This window comes from Frieseomelitta varia, unplaced genomic scaffold (assembly GCF_011392965.1).
Source record: "Frieseomelitta varia isolate USP_RPSP 00005682 unplaced genomic scaffold, Fvar_1.2 scaffold_436, whole genome shotgun sequence".
Taxonomy (NCBI): domain Eukaryota; kingdom Metazoa; phylum Arthropoda; class Insecta; order Hymenoptera; family Apidae; genus Frieseomelitta; species Frieseomelitta varia.
Window position 1 is genome coordinate 178,691 of NW_025110186.1, and position 22,158 is coordinate 200,848.

At 29.2% G+C, this 22,158-nt stretch overlaps 1 protein-coding gene across 1 annotated transcript; it reads left to right on the forward strand.

Annotated features, from left to right (window-relative positions):
• The first annotated feature begins 1,527 nt into the window (after window positions 1–1,527).
• On the forward strand, window positions 1,528–20,748 carry LOC122532123. Its single transcript, XM_043660633.1, has 11 exons — window positions 1,528–2,123; window positions 7,635–8,212; window positions 9,951–10,077; window positions 10,161–10,346; window positions 11,140–11,318; window positions 12,451–12,536; window positions 12,623–12,842; window positions 13,334–13,636; window positions 15,406–15,588; window positions 16,504–18,940; window positions 20,251–20,748. Exons 1-11 carry the CDS (start codon window positions 2,077–2,079, stop codon window positions 20,381–20,383), a joined length of 4,479 nt encoding a protein of 1,492 aa, XP_043516568.1. The 5' UTR covers window positions 1,528–2,076; the 3' UTR covers window positions 20,384–20,748.
• Window positions 20,749–22,158: the final 1,410 nt, after the last annotated feature.

The following is a 22,158-nucleotide window of genomic DNA, read 5'->3' on the forward strand; positions in this document are numbered from 1 at the left end:
AGTAAACACATCAAATTATTAAAATATATAAAAAATTTGTATTATGTGATTCAATTACATTCTACTTTAATTACATTGTAATTTAATTGTGAATTGCAATTGAATTACATAATACAAATTTTTCAATTAATTCAAATGCTAATTACTGCAATCACGAGTGCAATTGAAAGATTAATTTTTGATCATATTTAGCAACAGTTGCTCCAAACTTTTGGCCTGTGGTGTACATGAAATTTAATAGTTTCAAAAATCTGTGAAACATCAGACAGTGAAAAAGTATTTTAATTACTTATATAACGAAACGAAGCGAAAGATATTTTTTTAACTAACTACGTTTTAACGAGAACGGTAATTAATTTGAAGAAATGAAGTGAAAGTAATAAAGATATTTTTAATTAAAACTAAAAAAATATGTTGAATAACAACAAGTGAAGAGTTAGGATAATCTCTTGTGCAGTACCACTTTTGAAAAGCAAAAGATCCAAACGACTGATTTGAAACAATATCGAGGAAATGACAAAATAAAATTCGATAAATTCTCTACAATTTGTCTATTTTAACGAAAAATATCTTTCATTAGCAACCTTAGCACTGATTAGTACCATCAGTACTTTTTCTCGAATTTATATGCATGCTAATTTACTTAACAATCAAGAGATTTATTCTTTGCTTTTCTTACATACTGAATTACTAAACTCAATTTCATTACTTAATTAATTAATTTCTCTTTTTTTTTTTTATTTCTCATATCTAAATTTGCCTTTACCGATTTTCTACGTCTGCTTACTTGTATTCCACTCACTTTTGCTTATGTTTCCTAAATAATTAATTTCTAGGTGCATTACACATATTTTTATCCCGTATAAATAAATAAATAATCGAAGTCAAAATAAAAATTAACATTCAATAACACTATTTATCAGTGATCCATCTCGCCTCTCATCTATCGATCCTGTACAAATAAATGGAAGCTAAATATACAAAAAAAAAATGCCATTCATCGATTTATTCGATCTATCGATCTCGTACAGTTAAAATCAAAATTGAACAAAATCAATAACATCATTTGTTAATCGATGAATAAATGTAAAATTGAACGTCCTAACATTAACAACGATGTTCATCAATTATCGATCTCGTGCAAGTACGTGAAATTCAAATTAAAATTGAAGAAAATCAATAACATCATTTGTCAATCGATGAATAAACTTAAAATTGAACGTCATCATAACATTAACAACGATGTTCATCAATTATCGATCTCGTGCAAGTACGTGAAATTCAAATCAAAATTGAACAAAATCAATAACATCATTTGTCAATCGATGAATAAACTTAAAATTGAACGTCATAACATTTACAACGATGTTCATCAATTATCGATCTCGTGCAAGTACGTGAAATTCAAATCAAAATTGAACAAAATCAATAACATCATTTGTCAATCGATGAATAAACTTAAAATTGAACGTCATAACATTTACAACGACGTTCATCTCACCTTGGCTCCGATAAATCTTCGTTAATCGGTAAATTGTACCTAGAAAATAGTGAGAATCACCGTGAGCAAAGATTAAAGATTGGCCAGAAATTACCACAGATCATTTCTCCAAATGATCGTTCCTATCTGGAATCGAGCACGATTGCCTCCCCGAGGCTGTTGATTCGCGGTTCAGACGCGACGCTTCGTCCTTTCCACTTCTATTCGAGCAGCTGTGATTACGACGTGTACCATGGAAAGAGGATTCGTGATGATCTGTCGGCAGTGGATCACGAAAACACTTGGTCGAAATCGAAGCGAATGGCGATGCCCCCGTGTGGGCGGAGGGGGGAGCCTGAATAACAGTAAAAATCCGAGAAAAAGGTGTACGATCGAGCGATACGGTGAAAAAAAGAAAAAAAAAAAAAAAAAGACAAAATAGTCTCCTGCGTCCTTGTTCGGGGATAAGACCGGTCGATCGGCCTCCACGAGGCTTAGTACTTGGTGAACCGTCCTCGCGAAGGCCACGTATCACGGAGGACACCTCCTGCGCGCCTCTTGGATTTTGAGGGAGGGTAGAAGCGTGATCTCGGTCAATGTTCACTGTCACGGCGATTCATCTTGACATGCGTTCTTCTGCTTTGTGAGTTTCCACGCTTTTTATTCGAATTTATTCGTGGCAAATTGCTTTGCTTGTTGACTTCACTACAGTTTAGAGTTGATACGTGTTAGCGGGAACATGTGAGGGAAAGTCGCGCATTCAAGTGTCAGTGTAATGTTACGGTTATTGATTGAACAAATAAACTAAATTTGCATTTGTAATGTTGATTGTATAAATAGACGTCTGGAAATTGTAATTGAACGCATATCAATTAACTAAATATTAATTATGGTTAATTACGAACTGTAAATTGCTTTAATTTCGTATTCATTAATTATTAATGATTGGTAGGTGCAATTATTAACTTTTAACAGTAATGAAAATGTAACTTTGCAATTAATGTAAAATTATACTGACATTTAAGTACTTAACTCTTTATTAATAATAAATATTTATTAATATATATAAATATTAAATATTTATTATAATATTAAATTTATTAATATATATAAATATTAATATTTATCATAATATTAAATTTATTAATATTAAATATTTATTATAATATTAAGTTTATTAATATTAAATATTTATTATAATATTAAGTTTATTAATATTAAGTATTTATCATAATATTAAATTTATTAATTTACTAATAATGAACTTTTTATTTACATCTGATACTAATATCCAGACTTTTGAACAATTAATCGTCAAATTTTATTTACACTTAAATACTTAATCATTAATTAAAATTACACTATGCTTAATGAATAATATAAAAATATTTTTTTGTAAAGGAAAAATAGTTGGGAGTAATTTTCGAAATTAGAAGTAATTTTGACTAAAAGTAAATACATTTGATATTTAATTGACACATAGCCTATTACATCAATGTAATAAAGTAGTGAAGGCTTCAAGTGACTTTTGAAAATTGTTGCTTCTTCAATTACAATTATATATATATTACAGAAGCAGGCTTCTGAAGGAAAAATAATACTTTCAAATTGAAGAAAATACGTTTTGGTGTTCAATTAATTAATGAATGGTACTTTTATTAAAAACAAATACGTTTTTAATAAAACGTGATTAATTAATAGTTTGTCTAATAAGCAGTGTTTGAGAATTGTTGCTTCTTTAATTAATAGCCTTGTTCTTCTTTCTCTTTCGTTTAGAATTATTTATATACTTGCAATTATCTTAATAAATACTTTCCAGCTAGAAGTGATTTCATTAAAAAGAAATAAACCTTGCCTTTGATTAATCAATGATCAACATAGCGAGATATTGTTAAATATCTCATCTTGACAGTTGTTTCTCAAAATTTCCCCTCTTCTTGAGTTTATTGGATCACTTGGAAATTCTTGTTCCATCTTGTATTACCGTGATATATATTTTTATTAGAATTCCACTTTAATTTAGTGGAACCTGTTCCTTATCGCGTTCGATGAACCTGTTGGTTGTATATTGAAGGACAACATGTGCTCGTACGATCAGTAAACAAGGAAAATACGTTATCGTTTTGTGTTCTTCAACATCTTACAATCGACAGTCCCGTTATGTCTCTCCACATTCCAAATAAAGATTTGTGTTACCTGGTCATAGTGCCTGGTATTTCGCCTCGTTATTATCGGCGTTTGAACTAATCATCGACGCTGTTCGATACTTTACACGTTAACCTCGATTACATTCCATTACATTTCCGTCATTTCTAGTTCCAAGCTCTACTCTTTGTTCGACCCATATTTCTGATCTCATTGCTTGCTTAGGGATAATTATTGAAAGTTAATTAAATGTCTCACGACATTCGAAGCGGCTTGACATATTTTTTTCTCTTTATTGACGAACACAAATATTTCATTTTATTTTAGTTAGCTCCATTGAAATTTAGTTGAATGAATTTTCTTTTTTTATTAACGATTGTTTTATTTTCGTTTTGTTTGTCATGGCTCTGTTGAGTTCCTCGTTCCCAATTTTCAATAATTAGAGTTGTATGTTGTCTATTTATACATTCTATGATCTTCATGCACGACCAAACAAGGAAACATTATGAACATTATGAACATTCAATTATTTAATATTTTAACATCGATCTGTAGATCTTTTAGACGAAATTTTTAGATTTATATTGGAATACAAAAATTATTAAACTTGTTAAGGTCGATAATCAAAGATTTGTTAAAGTGAAATAAAAAGTTTTATAATATCGAGTTTTTGTAATTTTAATAGTTCTTTTTTTTTTCTATTTCAGATTTAAATACAAGTGACAAGTATGCTTTCTAATCAATTATTGTGAAACTTCTTTTACTTTGTAAATGTGAAAAGACAGCAATAATTTGTCATAATTATTAATTCAATTATAGCCAATATTATAAAATTAGAATCAGGGCTTTGAATACAATTAAAACTAAACAATTTTAAAACAAGAATTTAAAGCGAAATATTCTATTATTTTGAAAAATTTTTGATTTAAAGAGAAAGAGAGTAGAAAAGATCATTGTTGACATCGGAAATTGTTAGAGTTAGGCACTAACAGTATTTCAAATTAATATACACTGTATTTGACAAATATAATATATACATAATACACATATAATGATACAAAAGTATATATAAAATTATAACATATAAAGATATAACATACTATTACATATAAAATATATAAAACTGTAATATATAAAAATATACGTATTATAATATATAAAATATATGAAATATATAATGTATTATAATATATAAAATATATAAAATTATAACATATAAAACTATAGCATACTATAACATATTATAATATATAGAATATATAAAAGTATAACGTATTATAATATACAAAATATATAAAATATATGAAATTTAAATATATGAAACACATAAAAATATAACATACTATAACATATAGAATAACATAAAATTATAACATATGAAAACAGAACATAGTATAACATATTATAACATATAAAAATATAACATATACGATATTGTAACATATAAAATATATAAAAATATAACATAGTATAACATATTATAACATATTGTAACATATAAAATATATAAAAATATAATATACTATAACATATTATAACATATAAAATATATAAAAATATGACATACTATAACATAGTATAACATATAAAATATATAAAAATATAACATACTATAACATATTACAACATATAAAATATATAAAATTACAACTTATATAAAAATACAAAAATGCAACTCTTTCTCTAAGTTTTCGGTACATTGTAAAATTTTATTAAACAGGTCATCATAAATCATGTACGTGATATACAATAACAGGATCTCCTAACTCTAATAATCCTCGCATTTCAAATTTAAATCAATCCTCGTCGCGTTAGTCATCAAATTCCTTTACAAACTTTCAAAACGACCCAACACGTCGTCGACCCTGCGACCGTCCACGAAGAAAGTCCATTTCTCGCTTGTTCGTCACTCGGTATTCTCGCATTCTCGTCGAGTAATTGACCAGAATAACTCTACTAACGGGTATTTGCATATTACGTACGCGTCGGTGATCGATGATCCAGTTCGATTTCACCCGTGACGGGAATGACGAGGCGATTGGAAACAGAATGGACAACACCGGTATCATTCGATCGGGAGTCAATCGGTCTACCGCGATCGGTGCAATTAAATGCGGCAAACAACGCTGGAATGCAAATGCGCACGTGCTCCGGCAAACGGTATTCAACGCGTGCCAGAAAATACCATTCACGATCCGCGCTTTTGTGCGCATTTGCCCCGTGAGAAAGTTAATGTCACGGTCGAGAAAATGCGAAATTGAACGCCGCTTCGCAGTGAATCAGACTGTTGCAGATAATTATCCTGATTCGTTATCTTCTTCGATCAGCGTTTATTAATTATAAAACGATATACAACTTTACGAGGGTGTAGAAATCTGTATAAAACACGAGGTAATTTATAAATTATAAATTTTACCTTCATTGAAAGATAAAATTTATAATTTGTAAATTATAAATTTTACCTTTATTTATAAATTATAAATTTTACCTTTATTTTACCTTTATATAATTTTACGAGGGTGTAGAAATCTGTACAAAACACGAGGTAATTTATAAATTATAAATTTTACGTTTAAAGATTATATAAGGGGAAGCGAAATTTTTGTTAAATATGCATGCCTGTATAAAATATAAATTTATATAAAAATCCGCAGCCTATTTGTTAAATTTATAAGTGTTAAATTTATAAATATTATAAATAATATTATATTATGTACTTAACAGTATTATGAACTAATTATTATATTATGAAGAAAAGTCATAAGGTAACAATTATTTTTCTCTATATCATATTATGAAAAAAAGTCATAAGGTAACAATTATTCTTCTCTATATTATATTGTGAAAAAACAGTCATAAGGTAACAATTATTTTTCTCTGTATTATATTATGGAAAAAAAGTCATAAGGTAACAATTATTTTTCTCTATATCATATTATGAAAAAAAATCATAAGGTAACAATTATTCTTCTCTATATCATATTATGAAAAAAAAGTCATAAGGTAACAATTATTTTTCTCTGTATTATATTATGGAAAAAAAGTCATAAGGTAACAATTATTTTTCTCTATATTATATTGTGAAAAAGAGTCATAAGGTAACAATTATTTTTCTCTATATTATATTGTGAAAAAAAAGTCATAAGATAACAATTATTTTTCTCTATATCATATTATGAAAAAAAGTCATAAAGTAACAATTATTTTTCTCTATGTTATATTGTGAAAAAGAGTCATAAGGTAACAATTATTTTTCTCTATATTATATTGTGAAAAAAAGGTCATAAGGTAACAATTATTCTACTTTATATTATATTGTGAAAAAAAGTCATAAGGTAACAATTATTTTTCTCTATATTAGATTGTGAAAAAGAGTCATAAAGTAACAATTATTCTTCTCTATATTATATTGTGAAAAAGAGTCATAAGGTAACAATTATTTTTCTCTATATTATATTGCGAAAAAAAGGTCATAAGGTAATAATTATTTTTCTTTATATTATATGGTAAAAGAAAAGTCATAAGGTAACAATTATTTTTCTCTATATCATATTATGAAAAAAAGTCATAAAATAACAATTATTCTTCTCTATATTATATTGTGAAAAAGAGTCATAAGGTAACAATTATTTTTCTCTATATCACATTGTGAAAAAAAGGTCATAAGGTAACAATTATTCTACTCTATATTATATTGTGAAAAAAAAAGTCATAAGGTAACAATTATTTTTCTCTATATCATATTATGAAAAGAAAGTCATAAAGTGACAATTATTTACCATAATATATTATCTTACCAGTTTCTGGATTGGATATTTCATACAAACACATAATATAAATATATAAAAATATATAATATATATAAGTATATAGAAATATATAGAGACACATAATACAGAAGTGTGGTACATTATACAGAATCTCGTTTCTAATTTCGATTCGACGAAAGTCAAATACATCGGACGCAATATATACAGTCGAGTCTCTGTTTAATTTTATTATTTTCCAGCGTCCTCCTCGTTCTTCTCTCCTCCGGTCTATCAAAGTCAGCCACGAGCTATGAAACTCCTCGATCGTCCGACGCAAAACTATCTTCAGCTGTTCGGCCAACAAACGACTCCACGTACCACGACGAGTCGAACCGAGATGATCCCGAGCCGATAGAAACTTTATTTATTCCCGAGGATCCAAGCGAATACGAGCGAGTTTTACTTTACGTGCGAAGGTTGTTCCGGCCGGCGGAGGATCGAGAAGTCCCGGAGGATCTCGGGAAGCAGGCAATCGACGATGAGGATCGATTTTCGAGGCTGGGGGACGTTCGAGGGAGCAACTCGGGGCCGTCAGAGAGAGAAGAGGACGAGGAGAAATATCTGCAGAGAAATCCCAAGGGAGGTGTTCCTCCGAGGACAACCACGGAGAGTAATAGAAAGGACGAGGTGGTTCCGATGGAAAGAAAGAACTATGACGCCGGCTACGATGGTGGTAAAGGCGAACCGGACGAGAAGGACTTGTTGGAGGCGGCTAATTTTGGGCTCGCTGCCATGAGGCATTTGTACAATATTAAGGAACCGATGCTTTACTCAATGGGTGAGTTCTCTCTTGAGTGTTCTTTCTTTTTTAGGTAACGATTGTCTCGATTGAAGTATTAGCCGCGAAACTGATGCTGTTGTATGTAGTTATTAAACTGTGATGTAAATTAAACTTTATATGTTTATAGAGAATTTTAAAATGTCACGAATCGTTATTCGTTTATTTATGTGTATATATACATATAAATTAATTCAATCCTATGTTAATTAGTATAAATTGTTTTACAAAGAATACCTAATAATATTTCATTTAATACTCGATTATAAAATTTTTGATAAACAACGAAAAATTAGAAACTCTGTAATTTAAATGATAGATTAAATTATAATTTATCATTTTATTCGTTTATATTGGTATTTTAAAAGTACCAATAGTATTTTAAAAATGATGATTAATATTAAATTATTTTAAACATAATACTTACTAATCAAATATTTTGTCTAATACTCAATTATAAAATTTTTGATAACGAAAAATTAGAAATTCTTTAATTTAAATAATAGATTAAATTATAATTTATCATTTTATTCATTTATATTAGTATTTTAAAAATGCTAATTAATGTTAAATTATTTTAAACATAATACCTACTAATCATATGTCAAATATTTTATCTAATACTCAATTATAAAATTTTTGAAAACGAAAAATTAGAAATTCTTTAATTTAAATAATAGATTAAATTATAATTTATCATTTTATTCATTTATATTAGTATTTTAAAAATGCTAATTAATGTTAAATTATTTTAAACATAATACCTACTTATCAAATATTTTATCTAATACTCAATTATAAAATTTTTAATAAACAACCAAAAATTAAAAATTCCATAATTTAAATAATAGATTAAACTATAATTTATCATTTTATTCACTCATATTAGTATTTTAAAAATACCAATATAATATTTTATAAATGCTAATTAATATTAAATTATTTAAAAATAATACCTATTAATCAAGTATTTTACCTAACTCCAAATTACCTCTAACTACCTGATAAAAAAATTATAAAATTTTTAAACACAGAATGCATTATGAAAACATATGTAAAACGTCTAAAGTAAAAAAGAGAATCATAGAAAATTAGGTTTTAATTATCCAAAGTGTTTCCATTATGTATATTTATTCTTTGTATATTTCAATATTAACGATGATTAAGTTATTATTAGTTATTATAAGTTATTATTAGTGTATTTCAGTTATGTCCTCACTATAATAACAAAAAATGTATACCGTCAATTTAATTTCTGATTTATATGTAGATATAATTGTTGTATAAATTGAAATGAATTCCTTATTGTGGGCAATGAAAAGAACAAGTTTCGCAGTAATAAAAAGTTGTCAATATTAGTTTCAATTACTCAAATGTCCATGATATTTCTAAATATTATATTCATTCTTCAATTACTCTATATTTCTAAATACTATATTCCTGTCTTAACATCACTTGCAATAAGAAGATTATACAAAACTTATAGTTAATAATAAAAAGTAAAATTGACCAACTTAACTTCACTTTTTATTATTACAATGAGACTAAAATGACCTTTGCATATACATATGTACACTATTGTGCACAAAATATTTGGGCATTCTTAAGTTAACACAATAGAAAATACAATTTAAATGAATTACCTAATTTATTTCGTCTTCAAATGAACAATTCTCTTGGAGAATTGCAAGATAGAAAATTTCAACGTTAAATTCACCTTGCAACTGAATTTGAACAGGCCTTTACCTCGACTCGGACAATCCTGCGAGGCACCTGGCAGTCTTCAACGACCAAACGGAAGAAGCAAGAACACTGGCGAAGTATGGCTACGCGGTTCTCCAAGGTGCCACGATGTTCAGAAGGAAGTAAGTGTACTCGCCCCTCGCTTCGCAACTTTCCACTCTTATTTAATCTGAAAATTTCGTTCCCGGCTCGTTCGCTTTTCAAGATTCCCAAATACTCCGGCGGACTCGCTTCTGTCTCGTCGCAGTCAAAGCAATCCACTTCGACGTAACTGCCCAAACAGAGGAGTTCCGAACTGTCCAGCGGCTAGTTTGCGATACAGAACGTCTGACGGAAGTTGCAATAACTTGCAGCATCTGTGGTGGGGCTCTGCCATGTCCGCCATGCAAAGGTGATTTAAACAAATAACGCGATGAACATGATGTGTTATCACGACAGAATATCTGTGACATCATTTCAGATTTGATCCATTAAGGGCCAACAACTTTACTTGCTATTTTCTTTTCTTTTTCATATTGCAACTGTAAGAAGAGATTCCAAAGATTCTTTTAGTATTTTTTGAGCATTATTGTATATTATTATTGTATTATATATATTATTATATGTAATATATATATTATATTATATTTTATATAATAGTATTACAATATAACAATTATTTTTTATATATATATATGTTATATTATATATTATTACCTTCAATATATTATTCATTATTTACCTTCAATTTATTATATACCTATATGTATATATATACGTTCCACTTCAATATAGTATAATATAGTATAACCAATATAGTATAGTATAATATAGTATAACTAATTATAGTATAACAATTATATAGTATAATATAATATTAATATATTATATTATACATTATTATATTTACTTTCACTGTATTATATACCTATATGTATATATACCTTCCACTTCAATATATAGTATATAATATAATCTTATCTTAAAATTGAAGTGGAAGGTAAATATATTATACATTATATATATAATATATTATATTATACATTATATTTACCTTCCACTTCAATTTCAAGAAATTGAAGTATTTATAATAACGTACAGTCCACTGCAAATGGACAAGTCAAAATTTTTAGATTTAACGATTTTGATAGCACGTATAACATAAATTTTGATTTTGATTAATGAATTTGATAAATGTCTGTCAGATTGTTGCCTCCGGTTTACGACGATGGCATTCAAAGTATCAGGAAATCGGTCACAGGAAGACCACTTCCCAGCGCTAGACTCGTGAGCACAGTCATTCACGTGGACAAAGATATTCCTTTGGAATCTGTTACTCACATGCTGATGCAGTGGGGGCAGTTTGTCGATCATGATCTGACAGGTATGAATTTTTAGTCACTTCTCATTTTGTAAAAATTAATAAAGAATGTTCTCGTTTCGTTTATTAATCATGATTTAATAAGTGTGAATTTTTAACAATTTTTTTTATAATTTTAGATAGTTTTGTAGTTTTAATTGTAGAATTTTATAAATTTAATGTTCTTCTTCAATGAGAATTAATAAAGAATATTTCGTGCAAACTTTTATCTTGTTATTTTATTATTTATTATTATTTTAAAATTTTAGTAAATTACAGCATATTGTTATTTTAGTATTTATTATTATTTTGAAATTTTAGTAAATTACAATATATTGTTATTTTATTATTTATCATTGTTTTAAAATTTTAGTAAATTATAGTATATTGTTATTTTATTATTTATTATTGTTTTAAAATTGTAGTAAATTATAGTATATTGTTATTTTATTGTTTGTTAAAGTTTTAATAAATTATAGTATATTGTTATTTTATTATTTATTATTGTTTTAAAATTTTAGTAAATTATAGTATATTGTTATTTTATTGTTTGTTCTTGTTTTAAAGTTTTAGTAAATTGTAGTATATTGTTATTTTATTATTTATTATTGTTTTAAAGTTTTAGTAAATTATAGTAGACTGTTATTTTATTATTTATTATTGTTTTAAAATTTTACAGTAAATTATAGTAAAAGTTTCAAGGAAGGATTAATGTCTTAAATTTGTAATTATAAATTTCTGTAAATCTAATATTCTATTTTTCTAATATGCGAATTTTTATAATTTAAGAATTCACATTCTAGAAATTATTATACTTATATTTTATCTTATATTTATATTTTCATATACATATTTATATTCATAAATACATATACATATACATATATATATATATATATATATATATATATATATTTATATATTTATATATTATACATGTATTTATACATGTATTACATATATTACAATCGATAGATTTAATAAGTATGTAAATTCTCACGCACTAAAAGATTCTTCCCAACAAAAAAAGAGAAATTACTCCTTGGAAGGAGACTAGGATATCCTTTATTATGAACCACCGTGAATTTCAATTATCCTGATCGTCATTACCGAGCACCATCAACACAAAAATCTTTTCATCTCGTATTCTGTTTAGCGACCGGACAAAGCAGAGGATTTAATGGCACTGTACCGCAATGTTGTCTGAAATTTGGCTCCGACTTCCAGCCGCCGGAATTCACGGTACGTACATACATAACTACCCTTATAACTCAATTTCCCTTCATTCGCACGTTTCTGTGGAAATAAAATATCCACTGTCTGCGCAGCATCCGGAGTGTTTACCAATATCAGTGAGCACGGAGGACAGTTTCTTCGGCCCTTTGGGCGTCAGATGTTTAGAATTCGTTCGGAGCGGTTCAGCGCCGAAAGAAAACTGCGAATTCGGCTCCAGGGAGCAATTATCTCAGGTGACGAGTTATCTGGATGCATCGACGGTATACAGCAGCAACGCATTTCAGAGCGACGCTCTCCGATTATTTCGAAATGGTAGGACTAATGTTACAAACATAATTTATAAAATATTCGTGAATTAATTTCAGAGCAGTAGCTCGCATTTCGTAATTACATTCGAAAGATATTTGTGATTATCATATTTATGATATATAGGTACAATTAATCAGTATCTTCTTGAAAGATTCACGATATCTCGAGACATTTTCAATTTTCATCGAATTTAGATTGAATTAAAATTTAATAAAGAAGCCTAGAAATTTTGTAATTTAAATTTGTTTGTTAATTACTTTCGTATATTTAATATTCTGAATTCTTCTGAAACTCATTAATTTGATAATTCAGTTTCTCGAAGTTTATTCGAATACAAATATAAAGGTGAGTTTATTCGAATCTCAGGGAAGTTGAATTTTAAAAATAAGTTATATTGCCCAAGAAATGTCATTTTTCCCAAACAACGTCGGGTCAACGTCGTATTACATTTTATTTAACTGTGTTACTAACTCCATGTCATTGTATATCCGCAGGTTTGTTACAATACGGAAAGATTGAAACGCAGAGGCCGGTGCTACCGAAACTGGATTCCGATCTCTGTAGACGCGGGTCATTGTCCACAAACTGCTTCAGAGCTGGAGATGGCCGGCTCGGCGAGCAACCTGCCCTCACGTCTCTTCACGTAGCTTTTTTGAGGCTCCACAATAGAATCGCGACGAAACTTGCCGCGTTGAATGCTCATTGGAGCGACGAGAAACTATTTCAAGAATCCCGGAGAATCGTCGCCGCTATTGTCCAGCACATCACCTACAGGGAGTTTCTGCCTATTGTTCTTGGTGAATTGAACGTTTAAATTGAGATCCAATTTGCTCGAACCCCCTCCGCCCCTCCTTTGGTTCTTCCGATTCCTCTGATATTAGCGCAACGATGATCAGCTAGTTTTATACATTGGGATATAATTTTTCTTTATGTTGATAGAAAAGTTCATAGTTTAAATATTTTGATAGATTTGCTAAATATAAGAGAATTTTGCAAAACTTACTATAGTAAATGTATATATTATATTTATATAGTAATATATATATTTTCGCAAAATTTACTATAGTAAATATATATATTATATTTATATAGTAATATTTGCAAAATTTAATATAGTAAATATATATATATATATATATATATATATATATATATTATACAGTTATATTTATATAATAATATATATATTTGAAAAATTTACTACAGTATATATATATATATTATATTTATAAAGTAATATTTATATTTGCAAAATTTAATATAGTAAATATAATAAATATATATATATATTATAGTTATATTTATATAATAATATATATATTTGAAAAATTTACTATAGTAAATATATATATTATATAGTAATATATATATTTGCAAAGTTTAATATAGTAAATATATTAAATATATATATATTTATATAATAATATATACATATATTTGCAAAATTTAATATAGTAAATATGTGTGTATATATATATATATTATACAGTTATATTTATATAATAATATATATATTTGCAAAATTTATTACAGCAAATACATATATATATTATATTTATATAGTAATATTTGTATTTGCAAAATTTAATATAGTAAATGTAATAAATATATATATATATTATAGTTTTATTTATATAATAATATATATATTTGAAATATTTACGATAGTAAATATATATATTATATTTATATAGTAATATATATATTTGCAAAGTTTAGTATAGTAAATATATTAAATATATATATATATATAATTATATAATAATATATACATATATTTGCAAAATTTAATATAGTAAATATAGTAATTATGTATATATATGTATTATACAGTTATATTTATATAATAATATATATTTGCAAAATTTACTACAGTAAATATATATATTATATTTATATATATTATATTTATATATATTATATTTATATAGTAATATTTATATTTGCAAAATTTAATATAGTAAATATAATAAATATATATATATATTATACAGTTATATTTATATAATAATATATACATATATTTACAAAATTTACTACAGTAAACATATATATTATGTTTATATAGTAATATTTATATTTGCAAAATTTAATTTAGTAAATATAGTAAATATATATATATATATTATACAGTTATATTTATATAATAATTATTTATATAATATATATATATTTGCAATATTTACTATAGTAATATAGTTTTATATAGTAATATGTATTATATAGTTATATTTATATATATATATTTTTTTTACAAACTTTACTGTAGTAGATATATATATATATATATATATATATATATATATATATATTAAATACTGCAGTATAGAGATAGTTAAACTCTAAAAAGAGGCATGCAAATACACATTCGAAATGTATAAAATTTCCAAGAGAAATTATGATTTGATTGTTTTTTTATTATTAGACTATTAATTGACCACTTGTTATCGAACTTATTTACTTATTATTATTATACTGATGTACTACTCTATGAAAAATAACGAAATTCAGCAATGCCAAGGGAAATAATATAATAATGAAGCAAACTAAAATTGAAATGTTCCAGGTCAGGATGTGATGAAAATATTCGGCCTTGAACTTTTGAAGAAAGGCTATTACGAGGGTTACGATCCAACAGTGGATCCAACCATCGCGAACGGATTTTCTACGGCTGCCTATCGCTTTGGTCACTCTTTGGTTCAACAGAGCTTCGTTCGGTTTACCAGCGATCATCAACCAATTTTCAATAGTCAGTACTCTACTTTAATAAGTAAGAATTCTAGAATGAACATTTTGGTCAGAACTGTTGAAAAATGACTGAGGAATTTCGGAATTAAGATTTAAAAAGTTTCTACTTTAAAAAGTCAGAAGTTTCTGCTGTGGAAATCAGAACGAAGTGAAATTAAGCTTGGAAAATTATCAAATAAACGAATTTCTACTTCTAATTAGTTAGAGCTTTAGCAAATCACGGATTATGATGTAAAAAATACAAAGAACTCTTTAGTATATAATACTTTATAGTAAGAAATACTTTAATAGTAAGAAATCTTGATCAATAGGAAGAGCTGTGAAGTATAAAATAAAATCTCATTGGTCAGAATCTTAATCATAATCATGGAATATTTTCAACATTTAGGATTTAAAATATTCCTAATTTAATAGTCGAAAATTACAAAACTATCACAGAAATAAAGTCTTAACCAACTAAACTTCTAATGTCATAAAATTTTCGAATTTAATAACTTTAATAAGTTAAAGACTTTAAAATTTTAAATACTTTCATAGTAAAAATTCTAAGCAATAACTTTAAATTCTTTTAATAGCTTTAATCGCAAAAATTTTAGAACTTTAATAGTAAAAATTCTAGTATTCTAGTTCTCAATTAGAAAATCCTAGAAAAAAATCTTAACGAGGTCGCTGAAATGTAAAATCTTGCAACTCATGCATTCACGAAACCCCCCCATCATTTTAAAAGCACCTTTTAAATTTTAAAAAACACCTTTACAGTCAGAATCCTAGAAAACGAAAAGTGCAAAGTAACGTCCCAGTCAGAATCTTAGAGAATCGTGGAACTTGAAACTTGAAGCTCTGAGAGAGAGAGAGAGAGCGACGAAGGGTGAAATAGAATACCAAAAAACCGCCTGAATTTCTTCTCTTCGTCTAGACGTCTCCATCCACAACGAGTTCACGAATCCAGCAAACTTGGAAACAGCAGGTTCAGTGGACCGTCTTATCCTGGGTCTGATCAACCAGCACGCCCAAAAAAGAGACGAGCACATAAGCGAAGAACTGACCAACCATCTTTTCCAAACGCCGTCGTTCCCCTTCGGAATGGACCTAGCATCCATCAACGTTCAACGAGGCAGAGACCACGGGATTCCACCGTACGTACGATGGAGGAAACCGTGCGCTCTGTCGCCGATAAAGGACTTCGACGATCTAGAGAGATCCATGCCGTCGTCCGCGGTAACGAAACTTCGATCGGTCTACTCGTCGGTCGAAGATATCGATTTGTTTACCGGTGGACTCGCGGAGAAGTCAGTGAGAGGTGGCCTGGTCGGTCCGACGTTTGCCTGCATAATTGGACAACAATTCAGCAACGTACGCCGTGGCGACAGATTTTGGTACGAGAACTTCCGCCAAGAAGGCAGCTTCACGCCTGGACAGCTCCAACAAATCAGAAGAGTCACTCTGGCTCAAGTGCTTTGCGCAACAATGGACAACGTCGAGACTCTTCAGCCGTTTGTGTTCCTCACGCACGACACTCTGAAGAATCAACGTGTGTCTTGCAACGATCCCGTCATCGGCCAGTTGGATTTACAATTCTGGGCAGAGAGATCGCCGGGATTCAAGAGGATAGGAATCTTCGACAAAATAAAGAAGAACACGTCAACTCCCGTCAATTCAAGCGCTAACAATTTGAATCCTCCAAAAACGAACGTCCACCAGCAAAACAGGATCGTCGTGAAGAAACCTCTCGGCCCTTCCGACAATATAACCATAATTGTTCAGAATAACGCCATTAATTCGCCTGTGTTTCTGAACGACGCTATCCACGGCTCTAGTATAATGGTGAATCCTTCGTTGAACCAACAAACTCAACAGACGGCTGTCCCAACCTTTCCTCCAATGAGACCTGTAATAGTAACGCATCCTTTGGGAGGTGGTCCAATGTTTAACAAGGATATTTATGTCCCGTATGCTTTCAGAGATCCGAACAATCCTAATCCTTTGAGCCAAGGATACAGATCAGGGTACGACAGCGACGTGGTGTTTGATAGTTTACCTGGATCGAGTCCACGGCCAACTTTGTACACTTATTACACCACATTCCAAAAGACGACCACTCGAAGGCCTCCTCAAGATGTGAACGCTTATATTGTCAATTATAAACCGCAGGGTCACGGATCTGATGTGAGTTTGCGGCCTGATTTACAACATCAGAGTCATCAAGCATCATTGAAACCTGTTTACGATTCGTTGGGGAATAACGACCAAGGAGATAGAATAAACATTTGGCAGAAAGTTCAATATCGGCCTGTAGTTTTGATTAATCAACAAGCTTCTAGTAACAAGCTCCACTTGCTGGGCTATAATTCAGAGAATTCACAGAATTACCAGTTAAACACTGAAGACAAATATGCTTCTAGTACTCGGCAAGATTATCCAAATAAGTATGGCAAACCTTCCAGTAATGGACAAGATTATCTAAACAGGTATGCAAAACCATCAAACGTGCAACAAGATTATCAGAAGGACTCTGAAAATAATTATGGCAGGCCTTCCAGTAACCAGCAAGTTTATCCAAGTGATTCTGCGAATAGACCCACCGCTTGGCCAAGCGTTTCTTTTGACCAACTGACAAATGATCAACATTATAGACCTCATCAAGAAGCAAATAGAGAGCCAACAGAGATTGATTATGGCCCGAGTTATCAAACTGAGTCTCCCATTAGACCTGCCACAAGCCTAAATAACAAAGGAAGCACCATCAATCCCAACACCGTGTACACAAGTTCCTCTGCAAGACCTGTTACGAGCGACGAGGAGTCTGACGGATCTCGTAACACAGTGTCTCACTCGACTCCTATTTACAGGCCCGCGCAGCAGATTAGCGATCATCTAGCGAGCAAGCCGGGGAATTTTTATCAAACTGTCAAGCCATCGAGGATCCACAGCGTGACAATTGTGACGGGATCGAGCGAAGGCGAACGTGACACCGACCGGATAGAGAATCGAGTTACCAGCGAGATTCCGAGACCGTTGGCTCACCAGGCAGGTAACAACAGAGTGAGGAAACCTGGTCAGTATTATTACGAAAAGAACGTGTTGCATCGGTATCCGGATATGGTGGAGGATCAGACGGGCTATAGCGTCGAACAGAGGCACAAAACAACGAGCAACGAGACGTTGATCGATGGAATCCTTAGCGAGACTTCCGTGAGGAATCACCAGGTTATCGATGGAAATCGGAACGATACAGACGTCGAGATAATGGATCACACGATAAATGAATCGTTCGATGGTGTAACAGGGGATGACGCGGCTGAAGACTCTGATGACACGTTGTCGGAAGAGATTGAAGCTATCTCCAGCAACGGGTAGATATGCTTTTTATTCTCTTTGCATAATTGTCTCGATTGTCTTCCTGGTATGTTGATATCTGCAATAGATAAAGTGTTTTCGAAATTCTCTCTATAGTCACCGTTTGATAAGATCTTTATCTCAGTCGATGTACACATGAGATAAATTATACTTTATTGTAAACGTAATCTCACAAGATTTCCTCATTTCTCTTCTTTCTTTTTTTTCTATTAATTTTGTTCAATCCTTTTTTCTCTTGATAAATATGGATATTGCGAAATTTGAAATTGAGTTTTTGAGATTTTCTAAAATATGAACAAGAAGTTTCTTTTTATTATAATTCAGTGGTGAATCTTTTTTCTCTGAGGTGACTTTTTTTCTTTGAGATAGTATAGTATTGTATACATATATATATTATAGTATAGCATTATATACATATATATACATAGTATAGTATTATAGTATAGTATAGTATTATATACATATATGTATAGTATATAGTATAGTATATATAGTGACGCAGTTAAATCATTATAATTTTTGTTTCTTGTTGGAAGAGTTTCATCCTTTAATAATTGAATAAGTGTGTATTATAATTTGAGGGTTTCACGTATTTTTAACATTTCCTGAGATATGAATAAAGATTCTTATAGCAAATAGAGTCATGAAAAAATTTTTGCGTGCTTTGACAATTTATAGCATTCTCAAGAAGAAATGTGTCTTCACTTTTCCACTCGCTACACAAAGTCATAAAAACATCTTGGAACAAAATGATTCATTTTGTAAATAGACGCTTCAATCTTTACAACGAGTATTCAGATTGTTTATTAAGTTATAATATAAAATGTCCGATTCCTAACGACAACTTTAAATAAACTTTAAATAAACATTACGTTTTTTAAATTTTTAAATTTATTATTTAAATAGGAAAAAGTTGTTCAGAATGATCTTGATATATTCCAATTATATTTTATTAAATTAATATATATTTTATTATTATTTTATTTTTCTAAAATAAAAAATTTGATATCTTCAATGATTTCTAGATTCGTAAACTGAAAAAATGTATAGTTTAAAGGTTTGAAGGAATTATAACGTTGGAATAATATATAGTATGTAAAAGAAACAGAAAAAAAGTCTACTTTTGAAGATGTATCTAAAATGTCTTTAAAAATCATGCTTATTGAGAAAAGTTGATATGTAAAACTTTTAAAGGAATTAAAATTCGTTCACAGCCTTGAATTTTACCTAGAAATATCGTAAACTGTTGAAACTTCTCATAGCCAGGGGCTTTAAAACGTGATTTACATTTCTTTTATGGTTTCAGAACGAGTTGGCTGAATCCACAAGAGGACAAAAGTCTACCATCAGTTCTGGAAATGCCAAAAATCCCATCAAACAAAATCACTGCCGCCAAGGAACTACCAAAACCCATAAAGCTCAGAAATTACGCCTTTTAACAATAAGTCCTCTCACTATCTCCATTTCTCGATATCAATGGCTCTTTCATTTCTACATCCGTCGTTCCATTTATTGTTAGTTTGTTACGTGATCCTCGCGAGTTAAAGAACGTGTAATTAACTTAATTTTAAAAGTAGATCGTTACTTATTTATTATTGCTTTAGAAAGATTTTTACCATGTAAAGAGAGTCACTTGTAGATGAGTAATTTAGCTCTTAATCATCGAGAGTGAACCTGTTTCATCTGTAATTTTCTCCTAGACCAGACTTTTATTCAAAATTTTGTTTTTTTACTATTTCTCCATCGAGAGCTTATAATTTTGTGTAGTTCAAAAAAATTGAAATACAGTAGACTTGTTACATGAGAATTTTTAATTTTCTATATTTCATCAAATAGGATAGTTTTTTTTTTTTTTTTTTAAATAGCATATATGTATATGTAGAAAAGTCTTTTTTTATACCGTGGAAATTTAAGTTTTATTTTTTAATTAAGCAGAAATTTTTAAAGTTAAACAACTGAGAAATGTATCAGGGTATCCTGATCACCTATGTATTTACAGTGCAATTTGAAAATGGGTCGATGAAACTTTCAAGTGGCAAGTTAACGACGAGCGAGTATTGCACAATGATTGCATGTGCTTAGAACATTTCTGAAGGTTCGGATGGAATGTAGCCTAGTTTTATGCCAATTTTAAACCGTCTCACCGTCTGGAACTACTCCGGACTATTTTCAGATGCAGTCCCCGTGTCACTGCAGTTCATACGACGCCTGTCTACACCAGTAATTTTAATTACTCCTTTAGCAAAACCTCTGTGTGTTTCGTTCTGACGATCCGTCCTTAAGAGTATCTTTAAGCATTCTCTTCGACTAGCGAGTACCGGTCAATGGCCCTGTGGTTTCCCAATTAACACCGAAATAGAAATTATAGCGTCGACTTAACAAGCGAGTTGAAAAATATTTTGGTTCGTCTTCTTCTTCTTTTTTTTTTTTATTTTTAATCGTTTATTTAAAACTCGTTTGTACATGAAGATTATTAAATATGATGGCAATGTTGTTGTTTCTGTTTTGAATTGATACTCACTGGAATTAAGAAGATTTGGTCATATACTGATTAAAATGTGTAACAATTTCAGTAGAATTGACGTTATTCCTTTTTTTTTTCACTCGAGTTAAGAAATTTGTGAAATTTGAGTTAAAAAAACTTGGATATTTTTAATTTTGATATTAATTAAATTATACAAGTGGTAGAAATTTTTGAAATGTGCAAATAGCGTTGTTCCCTTTAATTTGCATTGCAGACAGTTATTAGGACAACAAGATTTGTTAAGAATTTCGACATAAATTTATGTTTAATTTATCAATCCTTTTAAAAATTTTTGATGCACTACTTTGAAATGTGCAAATGGTTTTCGTGGAATTATCATCATTTTTAAAAAAAAAGTTTTTGAAATAATACAGTTTTAGTTTTGGTTAAAATGCAAGTTGTTCTTCAAGTTATTTTCTCTATTGAAACTAAAAGAATGGTCAAAATAATGGATTTAGATTTTTGGTTTCTAATATATTATTTAAAATGTGCAAATGATTTTAGTAAAAATTTTTGATGAATCGTGCAGTTGAAAATGTGCAAATTATAGTGGAATTAGTACCATCTTTTTCAGTGTAAATTAACAATTACTAAAACTGCGAAATTAATTCAAACAATGAGTTTAAAACACTTTAATTTCAGTTTAATCAAATCGATTGAGCTATGCCAGCAATCTTGGCAGAAATTCAA

Excerpts from the sequence above, each read along its gene's own strand:
- LOC122532123 (XM_043660633.1), top strand. The coding sequence starts at position 2,077 with ATGTTCACTGTCACGGCGATTCATCTTGACATGCGTTCTTCTGCTTT. Across the intron at positions 2,124-7,634 it reads GACATGCGTTCTTCTGCTTT|CGTCCTCCTCGTTCTTCTCT; the intron begins GTGAGTTTCCAC and ends ATTATTTTCCAG. Across the intron at positions 11,319-12,450 it reads TGTCGATCATGATCTGACAG|CGACCGGACAAAGCAGAGGA; the intron begins GTATGAATTTTT and ends TATTCTGTTTAG.